This window comes from Rhineura floridana, chromosome 3, assembly GCF_030035675.1.
Source record: "Rhineura floridana isolate rRhiFlo1 chromosome 3, rRhiFlo1.hap2, whole genome shotgun sequence".
In the NCBI taxonomy this organism is placed as follows: Eukaryota; Metazoa; Chordata; class Lepidosauria; order Squamata; family Rhineuridae; genus Rhineura; species Rhineura floridana.
Genome location: NC_084482.1, coordinates 6,259,788 through 6,276,196, shown reverse-complemented (window position 1 = coordinate 6,276,196; position 16,409 = coordinate 6,259,788). Strand labels below are relative to the sequence as shown.

General features: G+C 43.0%; 1 protein-coding gene across 14 annotated transcripts in view; it reads right to left on the bottom strand.

The window, feature by feature from the left end:
* Positions 1–16,409, bottom strand: part of HUWE1 (HECT, UBA and WWE domain containing E3 ubiquitin protein ligase 1) — a 116,469-nt gene that overhangs the window by 82,263 nt on the left and 17,797 nt on the right. For 12 of the 14 annotated variants that reach the window (XM_061614131.1, XM_061614138.1, XM_061614140.1 and 9 more), the window contains 12 exons: positions 15,245–15,318; positions 11,563–11,661; positions 10,935–11,141; positions 10,260–10,412; positions 6,564–6,626; positions 4,481–4,558; positions 3,467–3,514; positions 3,307–3,375; positions 2,495–2,594; positions 1,075–1,175; positions 626–776; positions 411–538 (listed from right to left, as the gene is read on the bottom strand). In XM_061614131.1, coding sequence (XP_061470115.1) covers positions 411–538; positions 626–776; positions 1,075–1,175; positions 2,495–2,594; positions 3,307–3,375; positions 3,467–3,514; positions 4,481–4,558; positions 6,564–6,626; positions 10,260–10,412; positions 10,935–11,141; positions 11,563–11,661; positions 15,245–15,289 — 1,242 coding nt within the window. In that variant the 5' untranslated portion in view covers positions 15,290–15,318. The remainder of the gene's footprint in view (positions 1–410; positions 539–625; positions 777–1,074; positions 1,176–2,494; positions 2,595–3,306; positions 3,376–3,466; positions 3,515–4,480; positions 4,559–6,563; positions 6,627–10,259; positions 10,413–10,934; positions 11,142–11,562; positions 11,662–15,244; positions 15,319–16,409) is intronic. The other 2 variants (XM_061614132.1, XM_061614145.1) reach the window with 2 other exon arrangements.

Genomic DNA, 16,409 nt, shown 5'->3' with positions numbered 1-16,409 from the left:
CTTGACAGAACATATATTTCAGTTGAGACAAAGCAGATCAACGATTGCATGCATGATTTACAGAGCCAAGCTTTTTTTTTTTTCCTTTGAACACTCTAGGCAGCTTCTCTGTCTCGACAGTCCAGAATGCCTAAAATCTTTCCTATGGCTGGTGTTCAAGATTTACCAGTTTTAATTAAATAGAACCAAACTGGCAAACATCTATTTTCCAGAGGGAACAGCAGCAAGGTGCAGGGAGGAAGCAGCGAAGGGAAACTGCATATTCAACAATGTTCCAGCTTTCTGTGCTTTCTGGATAACATTCACAAGCACTGCATGCCCGATTTTTGTTTGACAGGAGCCTGGCACACCATTCTCATGTTTTTTTGGAACTGCTAGCCTTACTCATCCTCCTGAGCATACAGCATTACCTTCAGTAAGGCTTCCATCATGCCACAGGAGACTAGAGCTTCACCTCCTGCATCATAGCTTGCCAGGTGATACAAGAAAGAGAACAGCGCTGTGGCAAACTGATGAGGATATGGCTCCATGGAGGGATCTGGGGAGAAGGTAGGAAGCAGCATTAGATTTCACTGGCAACACCAAACAGAATACAATCAAACACATCTGATCCACAGATACTCACCGATCATGGCCTGTATACAGTTCCGGACCAGGACTGGCAAAAATCCATGGTAGGAGGCAGTTCCAGTGCAGTCAATAATACTACTGAGTTTTGGAGTCCGCTCCAAGTGCACAATGGAAGTTAATGTCCTCAGTGAGGCAGCTTTGATGTCCTGTCAAGGAGAAATGGGGAGATTCAGCATATATGTGGATGATCTTGTGCTACATCATAAATATGAAAATCTTCACATCTCTCAAGGAGAGATCAGTAGCAAAAGAAGCTGAAACAGGCTAGTGACAAGCTCCAGGAAACGTAGCCAAAAAGAACCCACTCACAAACCTTTAGTCTTGTCAATGCAGCCCTATACTAATACTTCGGGAAAGAAATAAAGTTGAGTAGTACTGCGCTAGCTTTGCTTACAAAAAAAAAAAAAACAGGACAGGGGAAACACAGGCATATAGGCGACTTACCATTAATTGTTTATCTGTTATCTGCAGTACATCCACTAGCTCCTCTATCAATCCATTGTATAGTATGCTGTTGGCGGATTCCTGCAAGGCATTCGAATACACTGTGGAAAGTGAGGTGGAAAACTTTGTTAAGAATTTGCAGCAGTTGACAGACATGAGGAAAAACCAAATGTATCCATTATTCCTAGTGACACTTCACTGGGTAATACAATAATGGCCTCTGATCCAGTAGCATAAGCTTTTAATGTAAAAGCTATATACCAGGTGCTCCAAATCAGAGGAAGCAAGCAAACATGCTTCTGTTTGGCTTGACTGCCTTCTAGTACCTAGATTTGCTAGACTATCATCCAAAATTCTCATTGTTACAGACATAACCACAAGCCCTCCAAGTGGCCATGAAGGAAAATAAGCACCTAAATCAATCAGGGCTCCATGAAGTAAGCTTACAGATAAGTATAATAAAATTTGTTCCCTGTCTGTAAAAATAAATTGGAGGGGGGGAACCTTGAGCTAAACCATCTTGTCTTAAGCTACATTTCCATGCTTTTATATCCACATGCAACTGCTGGGAGACGTCATCACAGAATTTGAGCAGTGGTGTCATCAACATATGGGCAGGACTCTATACTTCTTTCATATCCAGATGCGGCAGTGGAATTCTTGAACCGGTGTCTGGGCAGTCATAACTTGAACTCATCCTATTAAGATTTTGGTGTTTGCTTCTATTGTTCCTGGGAATAGACCTGATCTAGGTTGGAGGTGGGAACAGATCACAGATAAGTACTGTGGAGGTTCTTCTTTAGATACTACTCCTTTTAAAAGATGACACCCATGACAAGTAGTGCCTTTTACCAGGTACACCTGTTCTGTAGCAGCAGAGACCTGGCTACTACCATGTGCAATGGTAATTTCCAGATTAGATTACTGTCATGTACTCAACATGGGGCTACCCTATTCATAAACTTCAGCTAGTGCAGGATGGAGCAGCCCACTTAGTAGCTAAGAATGACTATTGGGTCATCTCCTTGGTGTCACAAAATCTGAACTGGCTGCTAGCTAGTTTCTGGGCATCATTCACAATATTGATCTTGATAGCACCAACATGTCTGGGTCCAATTCTGTCATTCAAAGAGGCCAGGCTGACCTTTGCTAGGACCAAGTCTTTATTCAGTAACAGCACCCACACTGTGAGATTTCCTTATTACAGACTTGCTTTTGCTGTAAGCCACTATGATGGCTATCAGTTAAGAAACAGCCTGGAAATCTAAACAAACTAAGTTATTCTAGACCTCGGAAATACACACAGTACATAAAATAAGACAGTCACCACTTTAAAGTCACCCCAGGGTCCACTTGTATAAATGCACATTCTTCCTTTTTATTCTGGCCAGTGCCATATATAATAACCCACCATTCTCACCTAATATAGAAATTGCATGCAGTCTGGCCTGAACAGCTTGCAACCGCTTTTTATGATTGGAAAAGCCATGGGCCAGGCGAATGTGTGTAAACAACAGCATCTACAAGAAGAAAATAGTTCAGCATTGTAATAATGCCCCAAGCACCCAACCATGACCAGACATCCCTCATGGTGTCATAACTGCCAGCAGTCACCGGCTATGATTGACACATGCAACAGAAGGAGATACAACAAAGAGTATCACTTCTGCCATGCACGTGTGTATGTATAAGTAAACCTTGCAAGTAGAAATCTAGAACAAGGTCAGGGCAAGAGCCCATCTTCTCACTATACTAGTTCTGTATACACAGTCCATACTCAAAATGTCATCCCACCCTGAAATCTCAAGAGGATACAATTCATTCTGTCATCTAATATAGTTGCCTAGCTGGCATGTGGCCCTAAGGAGCTCAACCTGAACAACCTAGGGCAGTATCTGTTGGCCACCTATTGTACCAAGTCACTCCCACAATGGGTTTCCATTTCCCTATATCTCACCCCATTTCCCCCATTTTGAGAACACAATATGGGAACCACACCAAGGCTAGCAGTGTGGATTGGAAACTGGAAATCTCAGTTCACAAAGTGCTCCACCAAGCCTGAAAAATTCCATTTCAAGTGCTAAGGGGATTCATGATTCTTAACTCAGTTTAGCTAAGTGAAAAATCTGAAAATCTCCCAAGCGCAGCTAATTTCTTTTCCTTTAAGCTAAATCAGAAGCCTTATTCTGTAATGCACCTCGAGCACCACACTGGCCTTTCCTTTCAGCTTACCTGTTTATCCTTTGGGATGCTGTACATTTTTGTGAGGGATTCCATAATTTCAGATGGGCTTTCTGAAATCTGCATTAGGGAAAATAACAGTGGCTTAGAAGCCAATACAAAAGCTGAGGCAAGATTGAAAATGTCAGGCAATTAAGGAGGGGTATCTTACCTTGTCAAGTTGTTCTATGTGGATATAATGTAGTGTGTTGCTGGTAGTCTGAAAATGAAGCAAAAAGATTTTGGAGTAATTTCCAATCTCTCATATGGAAGCCATGGCACAGTAGCAACTGTGTCATAAGGGCTGCTGAAGGAACAGCCACCAAGAGCAACAGCTTAGTAAAATTGCACCTTTGGCCAATCAGACCTGGCTTTTGTGGGGTATTTAATCAAATCTCAACATGGATTACTGTGCTGGCAACCCCTATTTGGGAAAGAACTGCTGCCCCATAAATCCACACCTAGAAAAAACAAGCATTTAGAGAAGTAAAATGGAGGACAAGTCTCTTCACAGGCAGACAGAGGTGTTACCTTGAAAGTGTCAAAGGAGTTTGTACCCTGCACTAAAGTGTTCCCATCTAGTTAGGGAACACTATAAAGAGTGCCATCTACTTAAAAGTTTTCACCCAAATCTTCCGGGAACTGGAAATACTATGCAAGTGTGCTCACAGGGCCTAGTGTTCAATTTGGGAAGAGAGGACGAAGTCAGAAGGGCTTGCACCTGACCAGAGACCCATCACAGAGAGTTTCTCAAGACACAGGAAAACAAACTCTCCTTGAGATAATAGGGCAAGTAAGTGGGCCTTCAACACCATCAAATCCCTACCATCATCACCACCACCACCACCTTCAAGAGTTAAAAGCAGCATAGTTGATTGCAGGGCACAGCAGCCACAGCAGAGGTAATACATTGGGTGGACCATGACAACCTCCAAAACGAGTTGATCAAGCTACTGAAAGCATCTGAGAATAGGAAGACCTGGCTGCCAGCACCTTCTCATACCTAAAGTAACTTCCTTTATCTTACTATTCACTCACTGGGAAGACAACCCCACCCTTCTCTTAGAAAGTGAATAAGGAGCAACGTGCTATAGCCTTTTTCAATCCAATATGGGTTTGTTTGCCAAATCTTGCTCCCACCCACTTCCCTCAGAACCCTACAAGAACAAGTCTGTAAGAGACTCACCCTTTTGTCCACTTTGACCTCGGCCCCTGGCTCTGCATAGAATTCAAAGTGTAGTGTAGTTGCACTGGGAGGGTATTTCTGTGTACAGATCACAGGATGGAATCAGAACAAACCGATGGCAAACACTCCCTCCAAAAATTCAAGCCACTCTCTCCCTGGAATGGGGGGGGAGGTTAAGGAAGGGGCGCTAGCATAACAAAGGACAATGTACCCTGGCACTAAGAGCACCCACTTATAGCAGTGTGAATACCACCATCACCCCAACTCTCCTATGTCTTATTGTGCAAGTGGAGGAGGAACAGTTAAGATGTGAGAAGTTAGAATTAGGAACGAAGACATGGTGATGCAGAGGGAGCCCTGCCAGTATCTAGAATACAATAGCAATACCCGAGAAGATGCACAAAAATGGAACAATAGCCTAGACCTATGCTCCAACAGCCCCACAGGGTAAGAGTAGTAATGCATATAAGACCACTCAGCCCTACATCTTCCAGGTCATATAAGCTTATTGTAATAGTTGAAGCAGCTGAGAGGCAGAATTTCTCTGAACCCAGGTCAGAGGTGGTATTTCAGAACATGCCATCAGACCTTCTGGGCCTCACAGCTCACATGAGCCCTACAGCTGGTGCACTTCCTGACATTGCTGTGAGCAGTGACAGTAGCAGCAAACCAGGAAGCACTTGAAAAATGATTTGCTTCCTATTTCCAGAAGTTTACAGTAACAGCCCCTGTTTTTGGTGTGAAAACAGCTGTACCATCTGCGCTGATCATGCTAACCCACTGGGGCAAGAAATGATCTCCATCAGGATCAACACCCTGAATTGATATGCTGTAGATGACTGGTACTCTCAAAAACAATGCATCTTGAAATGCTCTATGTATGAGTCTCCCCACAATGATGCTGCTTCACTCCAGAATGTAGCCATTTCAAAACACAGCAAAAATAGCAGAGCAGGTACTGAAAAGTTTAAAGCAACTGGACAGTTCTGATCAGACTGGTAACTATCAGACCCACAATAACCTGGCATCTTTCCCAGTTCAGGGGACAACTATGGAAGGGGGCAAGAATTATGCAAAGTGAGCAGGGAAAGGGCATCCCAAACTCCCATCCAAAAACACCCCATACCCCAAATCATGCATTGCTCACGCTCAAGGAGGATATATACATCAGCAACGAAAACTGACATTCAGGGTCTGAACCTTGGTGTCAGAGTTTCTTATTGTAAAACACTCTTTGGTCAAACTTTCCTAAAGCCCATGCCACATAATATACAGTGGCTTTTTATTTCCAATAAATTGCAGAATCCTACTGTATTTTAAGGGACTCTTGTCAATTGTCTCTTCCTACAATAGCAGAGTACCAACTGTTTGCCAATCTGCTAGCAATTACCAACAGTGTGAGAGGCACAATACAAGACATGCTTGGGAAAGGACTATCCAAGTTTTCATGTACATCAGAAAGCAACTGAGAAATAGTTCCACAAGCCATAAGTCAAGCTACCAACTGCAGAACAGCAGAAAAGGGGAAACTCAAAATGGAATACCACCTTGGCTGTAAGACCCTCTTCCTGCTTGCTGGCCTCTTTCCACCTGGCCTGGAAGGGTGGGGCCTTGACTGACTGCAGCTATAAAAGGTATCACTACCTGAAGATGCCAGAGACCACCTTGGCTGTAAGACCCTCTTCCTGCTTGCTGGCCTCTTTCCACCTGGCCTGGAAGGGTGTGGCCTTGACTGACTGCAGCTATAAAAGGTATCACTACCTGAAGATGCCAGAGACCATCCTGGCTGTGGGGTGTTGTTTAGGGGCTTCTGTTTGGGTAAAAGTTTAATTTCTGATGGTCGGTTTTTTGGTCTGCTGTTATTGGGATTATGCTTCTGTATCTTATTAGGAATTATGGATGTATCAATTTATTGTATGTTTTTATGATGTTTTTGTTAGCTTACTGACCATTTGAATTTATTTCTTACAGTGGGTTGTGTAACTTTTTTTCTGTTCATGTTGTGAGCCGCCTTGTGCATAAATGGTTATGGAAAGGCGGCATACAAATAAACAGTGATGATGATGATGATGATGATACTTACCAACATGTGCAAATCTCTACAACATTCTGCCAGACCAAAGCCATTCTCCTTGCCACCCCAACTCTGCAGGACATAAGGAGAAGAACATAAAAGATGAACAAACCCCAAAACCCTACAAAAAACAATCCAGAGGGATAACTCAACTATGCATCTTGGTTGGAACTGATCAAAGGAAAATAGACTAAGTGAAGTTCTTCTTGCTTATCTGTTCTATTCAGTGCTGCATTTAAAATCCCAACCAGTGCTCTTTTTTAAAATCTCTGAGTCCAAACACCTGCTTTGTGTATTTCCAAATGCAATTGGCAAGTTCTGAATAATGCTTACAAGGTTTGCAATAATAAAAATCCCCCCAAAAGTAAGCCTATACACCACTGACCCAACACAACAAAGTTGACTGCAACTAGAGCCACCAGATGATAAAGACAGGCCTCAGAACACCTTTCCACATGCAACAGAGTAACTGAGAGGAGTGTTCATGGCTGGCTACCTATTCCTTCTAATGCCTGTGGTGAAATGGAAGCCAGAGAGCTCAGCAACTGTCACAAGCTATGATCAAGAGCACTAGTGCTCAGTTCTCTTCAGAAGCATTTGAAATGACATGCTAAATCATTGTTTGCGCCTGCGATGGGAGCACTCATCTGTCAAAGGCACACCTAAACCTGGCTTTGTAATCTGAATGTGTAAGAAAGCCACAAACTGATTAAAACAGTAGTTTGGATCCAGAAATAGATGAGCAGAATTCCTCCTATGCAGTGGGGATTTCCTAGTGCTCCTTCCACCACTACAGCTTCCTAACCTAGCCCAAACTCACTCCCAAGGGACCCTATGGGGAAAGGGTGACAGCAGGACAGGGAAATTGGAAGAATTTGGCAGGGCTGCCTTGCCCAACAGAAGTTGGGAGTTGGGGGTACTGCTTGGCAGTGGCTCCGCTCCTACTTGGTGGGTCGTCGCCAGAAGGTAGTGCTTGGGGAACATTGCTCGACACCCTGGACTCTCCATTGTGGAGTCCCGCAGGGATCGGTACTGTCCCCCATGCTTTTTAACATCTACATGAAGCTGCTGGGTGCGGTCATCAGGAGTTTTGGGGTGCGTTGTCATCAGTACGCTGATGACATGCAACTCTATTTCTCCTTTTCATCCTCTTCAGGTGAGGCTGTTAACGTGCTAAACCGTTGCCTGGCCGCGATAATGGACTGGATGGGAGCGAACAAACTGAAGCTCAATCCAGACAAGACCGAGACGCTGTTGGTGAGTGCCTTCACTGCCCAGATGGTGGATGTTCATCCTGTTCTTGATGGGGTTACACTCCCCTTGAAGGAACAGGTTCGTAGCTTGGGAGTTCTTTTCGATCCTTCCTTGTCTCTCGAAGCCCAGGTGGCCTCGGTGGCACGGAATGCTTTTTACCATCTTCGATTGGTAGCCCAGCTACGTCCCTATCTGGACAGTGACGACCTCGCCTCAGTTGTTCATGCTCTGGTAACTTCTAGATTGGACTACTGTAATGCGCTCTACGTTGGGCTGCCCTTGAAGACAGTTCGGAAACTACAGTTAGTCCAGAATGCAGCGGCCAGATTATTGACGCGGACCAAAAGGTCCACCCATATAACACCTGTTCTGGCCCGTCTGCACTGGCTTCCTATTTGTTTCCGGGCTAAATTCAAAGTGCTGGTTTTGACCTATAAAGCCCTACACGGCATGGGACCGCAATATCTGGTAGAACGCCTCTCCCAGTACGAGCCTACCCGTACACTGCGCTCAACATCTAAGGCCCTCCTCCGAGTACCATCCCATCGAGAAGCTCGGAGGGTAATGACTAGAACTAGGGCCTTTTCAGTGGTGGCCCCCGAACTGTGGAATAGTCTCCCCGATGAGGTGCGCCTGGCGCCGACGCTGCTATCTTTTCGGCGCCAGGTGAAAACTTTTTTATACTCCCAGGCATTTTAAACTGTATCTTATGTGTATTTTATAGTGTATTCTAACAGTATTGCATTATTGTTGTATTTTGGTGTAGTTTGGTTCCTTGCTTGTTTGTTGTTTTTTGATTCTGTTATATCTATTGTATTTATATATTGTGCTTGTTTTATTTCTGATGTACACCGCCCAGAGAGCCTTTTTGGCTTAGGGCGGTATATAAATTAAATTAAATAAATAAATTGTGAAAGGCATCTCTGTATCCAAGCCTATTTGCATATCTAGCAGCCTTCCTCAACTTGGTGTCCTCCAGAGGTTTTGGTCTATCAATCAATTCCCATCAATTCTAGCCAGCAGAGCTGTATTGGCTGGGGCTGATAGGAGTTTAGTCCAAAATATCTAGAGGGCACCAGGTTTGCCATTATGAAAGAAGAGGAGGAAATTGCACACAGTTCAGAAAAAAACTGAGAAGGCTTCTTAAGGCATGCAAGCCTCTGGTAAAAGAAGAAAGCTTGAGAGGCTCCCTTTCCATTTTTCCATCTTTCAAGCTTATTTGCTCACCAAGGAATGTTCGGTGACTAGATTTGATAAATCAATCAAATATAGCTGGAAATGTTCACAAGTTCCTTTTCATAAAGATTAATTCTCCATGGTTTGTGAAGTTATTTTTTACTTTTTTACCATTATTTCTCATTATAAGCACTAATACCACAAATAAAATACAGAGAACAAACCAAGAACATAGAAGAGGGCAGGCAGAGAACAGAAATTGTATTTAAACCTCATCTTCAAAACTATGTTTTACAAAACCACTAGTTTTCTAAAACGCATGCAACTCCCTCAAAGTGACAGCAAGTTGTTTTCTTTAGCTGTGATTCTTTCCTTTTTTATCTCCCACTTTCACATCATCTGCTTTCAGGCCTTTCTCCCATATGTTTCTATTTCCAACTGTGCAATGGGATTGGTGGGGAACTATGTCTCAGGAAAGGGGTCATCACACAATAAGTTCCAGGACTACAAGTCTGGCCAGACAGAAGTATAGTGACTCTGAAACTAGTCACAGGCTGGACTCCCTTGAAATGGCACAACTGCAAGCTGATGACACCAAATGGCAAATGAAAAAGCAATGCTTAAGGAACTGGGTGCCTGCTGTCTCTCTCAATTGACCACACCTGCAATTTGACAGAAGGCCATAAAAACAGGCTTCATAGTGGCAGAATGACCTTCAGGATAATCACATCCATCCTTACCCTCTGACATTTGATTGACAATGCACAATCCTTCAAAAGGAGTTTCCTCCAAAGCAATGAATAAACTAGCTATACTATGATGATCCCAAAGCACATAAAATCTATCAATTCAGGCTTTTAATGTGCCACTTTTATATGCCTTGAAGTTGAGACAGTGGGAATACTACAAATAACGATATACCTATCTGGAAAACTCAGCATGTAAGAAAACATCAAGTAAGATAGGCTGACGCAAACCCCCGAAAGGCAAAAGGAGAAACCAGGTTTAAGGTGCAGGGCCTAAAGCCTTAAATTTAGGAAGGAAAGGCAGAAATTGTGCTGGACAGCTTCCACTGTTGCTCTGAGTGAACTGTTTGTACAATGACTGTCAATGCTTCAACTGTGCGCCACATACAAGAGAAACTGATCTGAATATTTTTTTTCCTAGATCCATTCTAATTGATCCATCATTTTGGCTTCAGAAGGAACTCTAGTTGGAGAAGTCATTAAGACCATGAACATCAACTTTCTTGTAAGTTTCCTTGCAGCTGCTTACCTCTGCCAAATGCTGTAGCCGGGACAGAAGAGGCATCCTCTTGTCGGAGCCCAGGCGTGTGATGTAATTAGAACGTTTGCTAAATACATACAGGAGGTTTAGCACTGCCAGCACCACTTGCATATCGGAGGACGCCAACAGCGTTGTCAAGTGCTAGATGAAGAGCAAAGCATTTGACACATTCCTGAAACCACTACAATCTTCACTTCCAAAGAGATCAAAGTTTTCCTATTAGAATAGGAAAGATACTCTGGCCCTCTTTGGCTTGTAAAACCACTGTAATATTATAGCTAACAGGCTAAGTGATGAACCAGACTCCATATGTGACCTTAGGTAAGCCTTAGGTTGTTCCTCAACCTCCTCCTTAGCCTACAATATAGGGATAGTAATACTGGCCTACATACCATATAAATGGCCTTTTAATTTAAGGATAAATAGCTATGTAAAACACATTTGAATGCTTTAAAGCACTACATAAAGCTGCTAAGTATTTACACTGCAAATATTTGAGTCCACCCCCACGCCTTAATCAACAATACAATGGGGTTGTCATTCTTGTCCCAACAGACAAAACAGTCTCACACTATTAAAGCCACCACTTATATTGAGACATGTCTCAGATGAGGGGCCCTCCTGTCTATCCAAATCCCTTCCTGCTACTTTAGAGTTCATTACCTCAATAGAGCTGTACAAGTGGCGAGAAAAACTGTATTCTATGAGAAGGGCAGTGAAGTTCAGGACTGACAGCAGCAGGGATTTCAGCTGTTCCCGTTCCGGCCTGTCGCAAACCAGCATCCATGACATACTCTCCACTGTCTGCCCAGCATCTGCCAGGATGCCATCGAATCTGTCTAGCAGATCCACCCAGTGGTAAAGTTCGCACTTAAAGAAAAAAAGCACACAGAAGAGAACTTTTGTCAGTGACAAGAGAAGACTGAGGATTGAGTAACTGAAGGCTAAAACATTAGATGCAACACCAAGGTTGTGATCCCATACATGCTTACTTGCAAGTCTCACTGCACTTCAAGTAAACCTGAACAGGATCAAGCTGCAAACTGCTTTGTGGAACTAGAGATAGATCTACATTATAATTATAATCCACATTATAATTATAATCTACAATACAATTATAATCCATGTTACAATGGGAGTTGTAGCCCAATAACATATGGAGTGCACAAAATTGTGGAAGAATGTTATATAATGAAGCCTCAAAATAAACATGAATTTTAAAAAGTAAGAGGTTTTGTATTTTCCCCACTTGCCGTCTTAGTATACTATATAGGCTGCTGCCATCACATACCTTCCCAATATTCCATGTTTTGATCTGTTGAAGTTCCAGTAGCAGCTGTTCATCATTGCAAACCTTGAGTTTGTCAATCAAGGCTCTGCAATCTGCAGGCTGAAAGGTGGAGAAACTGAGTAAGGAACACATTGCTACAAGATGATGGATACTTCTTCATACAAGGAAAGGCTGGCAAGCAAGGGTTTGTGGTTTTTGTTTTTTCAACAAAAAAATCATACTGCCACCTCTCCTGACCCCAATGTGTGTGCACACATATGATCCCAACAACAACAACAATTTGGGTGTCTGTTCTTTTATACTTGCAGAAAAACTGTCCCCAAATTTCTGCACCCCCCCAGCCCCAATCCCTGAACAATTCTGTTGTGTATCTTTTAAACAGTCAGATACATAATATCAGAAAAAGCACTTCCCTGGCCACCCTTTATTTATTTATAGAAGTCTATCTATACTACCAAATCATAAAATATCAAGGCGGTGTACAATGTGAAAACATAAAGTACCACTTAAAAATTTAAAAAAATCATTAAGGTGCCTGGCTAACCAGAAATAAAAATTAAACAGCTACAGAGGCCTGTCGACATAAAGAAGTCTTCAAGAGGTGCCTGAAAGTCAAAAGTCAGAGGATGACTGCCAAACTCTGCTGGAACAGTGTTCCACAGCGTGGGATCAGCAATACTAAATACCCAACTTCTAGCTGAGACCAGTCAGGCCTCTGTAATCCAGGGAACAAGCAACAGTGCTTCTCTGGATTATCTCAATGATTGAGCTGGGCTATAAGGGCTCAGGCGGTCCTTAAGGTACAGTGCCTTGCAAAAGTAATCAGACCCCTGACCAATGCTCTCATATTACTGAATTACAAATGGTACCTTGTAATTTTGTTCTGTATGATCATTTATTTTGAAACACTGAAACTCAAAATCAATTTTTGTAAGGTGACATTGGTTTTATGTTGGGAAATGTTTGTAAGAAACATAAAAACCTGAAACATATTGCTCGCATAAGTATTCAACCCTCACACATTAATATTTGGTAGAGCCACCTTTCACTGCAATAACAGCTTTGAGTCTTTTGGGGTAGGTATGTACCAGCTTTGCACAGTGTTGGAGGGATTTTGGCCCATTCTTCTTGCCAGATTCACTCCAGGCCGTTCAGGTTGGTTGGACGTCGCTTGTGGACCGCAATTTTCAAAGAGCGCCACAGATTCTCAATGGGATTGAGATCAGGACTTTGACTGGGCCACTGCAGGACATTCACCTTTTTGTTCTTCAGCCACTCCAATGTTGCTTCCGCCTTGTGCTTGGGATCACTGTCCTGCTGAAAAGTGAATTTCCTCCCAAGCTTCAGCTTTTTAGTGGACTGAAGCAGGTTTTCTTGCAGTATTTTGCTGTATTTTGCTCCATCCATTCTTCTTTCAATTTTAACAAGATGCCCAGTCCCTGCTGATGAGAAGCATCCCCACAGCATGATGCTGCCACCACCATATTTCACTGTAGGGATGGTGTGTCTTGAGGCATGGGCAGTGTTAGGCTTGCGCTACATATAGTGCTTTAGAGTTTTGGCCAAAAAGCTCTATCTTCATCTCATCTGACCACAAAACCTTTTCCCACATCACACCTGGGGCACTCTCGTGTTTTCTGGCAAACTCCAGACATGCTTTCAGATGGTACTTTTGGAGTAACGGCTTATTTCTTGCCACCCTCCGATACAGGCCTGTGTGATGCAGGGCTCTTGATGTGGTTGACTGGTGCACCATTACTCCACTCCCAGCCACTGAACTCTGTAGCTCCTTCAAAGTTATTGTTGGCCTCTCTGTGGTTTCTCTCACAAGTCTCCTTCTTGCTCAAGCACTGAGTTTTGAGGGACGGCCATTGCTTGGCAGTGCCTGGGTGGTGTGATGCAGCTTCCACTTCCTGATTATAGATCCAACTATGCTCACCGGGATATCCAAACACATGGATATTATGTTGAACCCTTTTCCTAATCTATGTATTTGTATTATATTATCTCTCACCTCTGTAGAATACTCTTTGGTTTTCATTTTCCTTCAGATCCACAGCCTGACCAGTGATCCTTCAACAGTGGGGTTTTTATCCTGACAATGTGACAGCAACTTTAATGGTTCACAGATGGAGGCCAGTGGTAAGGTAACTGTGTCCTCAATAGGGCAATTTCTTTCATCTGTGTAAACTGGGAGCTTCCACAGCACAGGGGATGAATACTTACACAAGCAACATGTGTCAGTTTTGTATGTTTCTTACAAGCATTTCCCAACATAAAACCAATGTCACCTTACAATAATTGATTTTGAGCTTCAGTGTTTCACAATAAAATATCATACAGAACAAAATTACAATATACCATTTGTAATTCAGTAATACAGTAGGGCCCCGCTTCTCGGCGTTCCACTAATGCGGCGGCTTTCATTCCCCATTTTAATGCCGATTTTGTGCTTTTGCTGCATTTTCGCATGACACGCCCCGTTATATTCAATGGGGTTCTGCTTTACGGCCGGGGTCCAGAACGGAACCTGCTGTATAAGCGGGGCCCGCCTGTATGAGAGCATTGGTCAGGGGTCTGATTACTTTTGCAAGGCACTGTATATGACCCAGAGAGCCATTCACAAAGTCATTAAATTCAATTAAGGGGTACACTGCAGTTGCAATCCATTGTAGGATACTGATCAAAGCTAGGCAGCCTTGACTGCATTTCTTTTAGAGTCTTTTTTTGTAGGAGCAATTATCTATATTGAAGCCAATTTCTGTAATTACAGGCTCAGAGTTACTGTCAACCTTAGCCTTTCTAATGGAAGGTCAGTTCATTTCTAGCAGAGTGATCTCCAGTTTCTCCCAAGAAACATGCAGTCAGTAGAGCACAGGTGGACAACCTGCCATTTGGAAGCAGCCTGCAGTCCCCAACGTCATTTTATGCACCCCAACACTTCCTGAAGGTACCTCATTCTTCCATCCCCAAATTCCTTCCTTATTCTTCCCCCTTTTTCTTGGTTCCCCCCCTCTATGTAGCTTCAGAACCATAGGTAGTATTTTACTTGATAAAAATAATTGATTTTTCTAAAACAACTTTATGTATGGCTTGGAGAAACTAAATTTCTCCCACTGTCTGAAAACAAATTGGTAGGCCTCTGGTGTGTATGTGTGTGCCTATAGCACACTAAAGGCAGAAAGGGATTGCTTTAACTTGTTTTATTATCCAGAACAGTAGCTGCATTGGTCTGTTGTACCTAAAATAAAATCTGAGTATTAACTTCAGAGTAACCCCACCAAACCTAGTGGGTTTGAGCAGACCAGTGTAGTACTGGGAATTCTTATCTTAAACAGCCATGCAAAAATTTGAAGCAAGGCAGTCTTTATTCCACATTAGTTAATGCAGAACAGTTTTTTGTCTGGCTCTGTTCATCATTGGCTCTGGGTCCACCCACTACCAACACACAGGCCCCTTCCCAAATAGATTACCCCTGGTGGAATGCAGCCTGCAAGTGACTGCCATCCCAGCAATAAACTACCACATAACCCAAAAGACACTCAGAACTGAATGGCCAGAATGCACTGCTGCAGATACTGACAAAACTGTAGGCTCCTCAATCCCACTGCAATATTTTGCACATGTTCAAGCCTCACAATGTTCCTATGATGAGCTCAAGGTAACAAGAGGTGATACTTACAGCCTCTGTAGGTGTTTTCTTCAGCTTAGTTCGGTCTACTTTCATTTTTATTAGTTTTCTGCTTCCTGGTCCTGCTTGGTGAATCAAAAAGACAGAACTGACTGTCAATGGGACATATTTTAATCAGTTAACAAGCAGTGGCTAAGCAACAGAACAAATATGATCTAGAAAGCTCAAACTACATAGACTGGGGGCAGTCTTGGATAAACACAACAAGGAATCAAAGGAAGTGCCAAGGTTGTATGCACATCAAGGGCCTCTGTGCCAAGTTCCCACTACTTACCAGAATGCTTCATTAGCACATGAGGTTATCAAGAGCATTTAGACCTCCTGTTTTATCCTCCCTTCCCCCATAGGCACCTATTTTTGCTATATGTCTCACATTCACTGCTACTACTCCAGATACATGCTAGAACCCTGAAAACAGGTTTGTAGCCACATTTTGGAAATTAGGACCAGAACTGGAGGCCCCTGGAACAAGTTTTCAAAAAAGAAGACTAGGAAAGACAGGAGGTTTCTCTTCCCTTAACAGATTTCATCTTCTGACCAAGACACTGTCCCTAGTGACCCTAAAAGCTGTATTCTGGCACAGGGACAGCAATAAAGAGGGACAAACCAGAAAAGCTGCCAAGAAGCTAAGGAATAGGAGACTGTTGCAGAGGACATCTATTCCGATTGAGAAGGACAGTAAAGCACAGTGCTGATCATGTGCAAGTTGAAGTAGGGACTGATCAGAGCGGGCTCAGTTTGATTTCATTGGGAGTTACTTCTAAGTCAACATTAGTGTCTTGAAATGAAAAAAAAAGACTGCTGGAAAACCTATTTCTAACTGTAGGTCATGTTATATAGAATGATATGCCACAAAAATCTGAACATATTCCCATTTCAAATTAAGGACAGGCCTTCCTGGTGTAGACAGATGAGTAGCAATCTGGATCAGTGCAGTTACCACACAAAATTTTTCTTAAGAGTCTCAAATGGCAAACCTCTAGCCTGGCCAAAGCTGCACTCTAGCCAAAGCATACAGGGGGACGCTCCTCCTTTACTTTCTCTATAACTGCAGGCAGTGATTGGGGGAAGCACTTCCTAGCTCTGCTCTCCCCTGGCCTGGAAGGAACTCCTCTAGCAGCAGAGAACTCCTACATAGAAGTCCTCTCTATGAAAT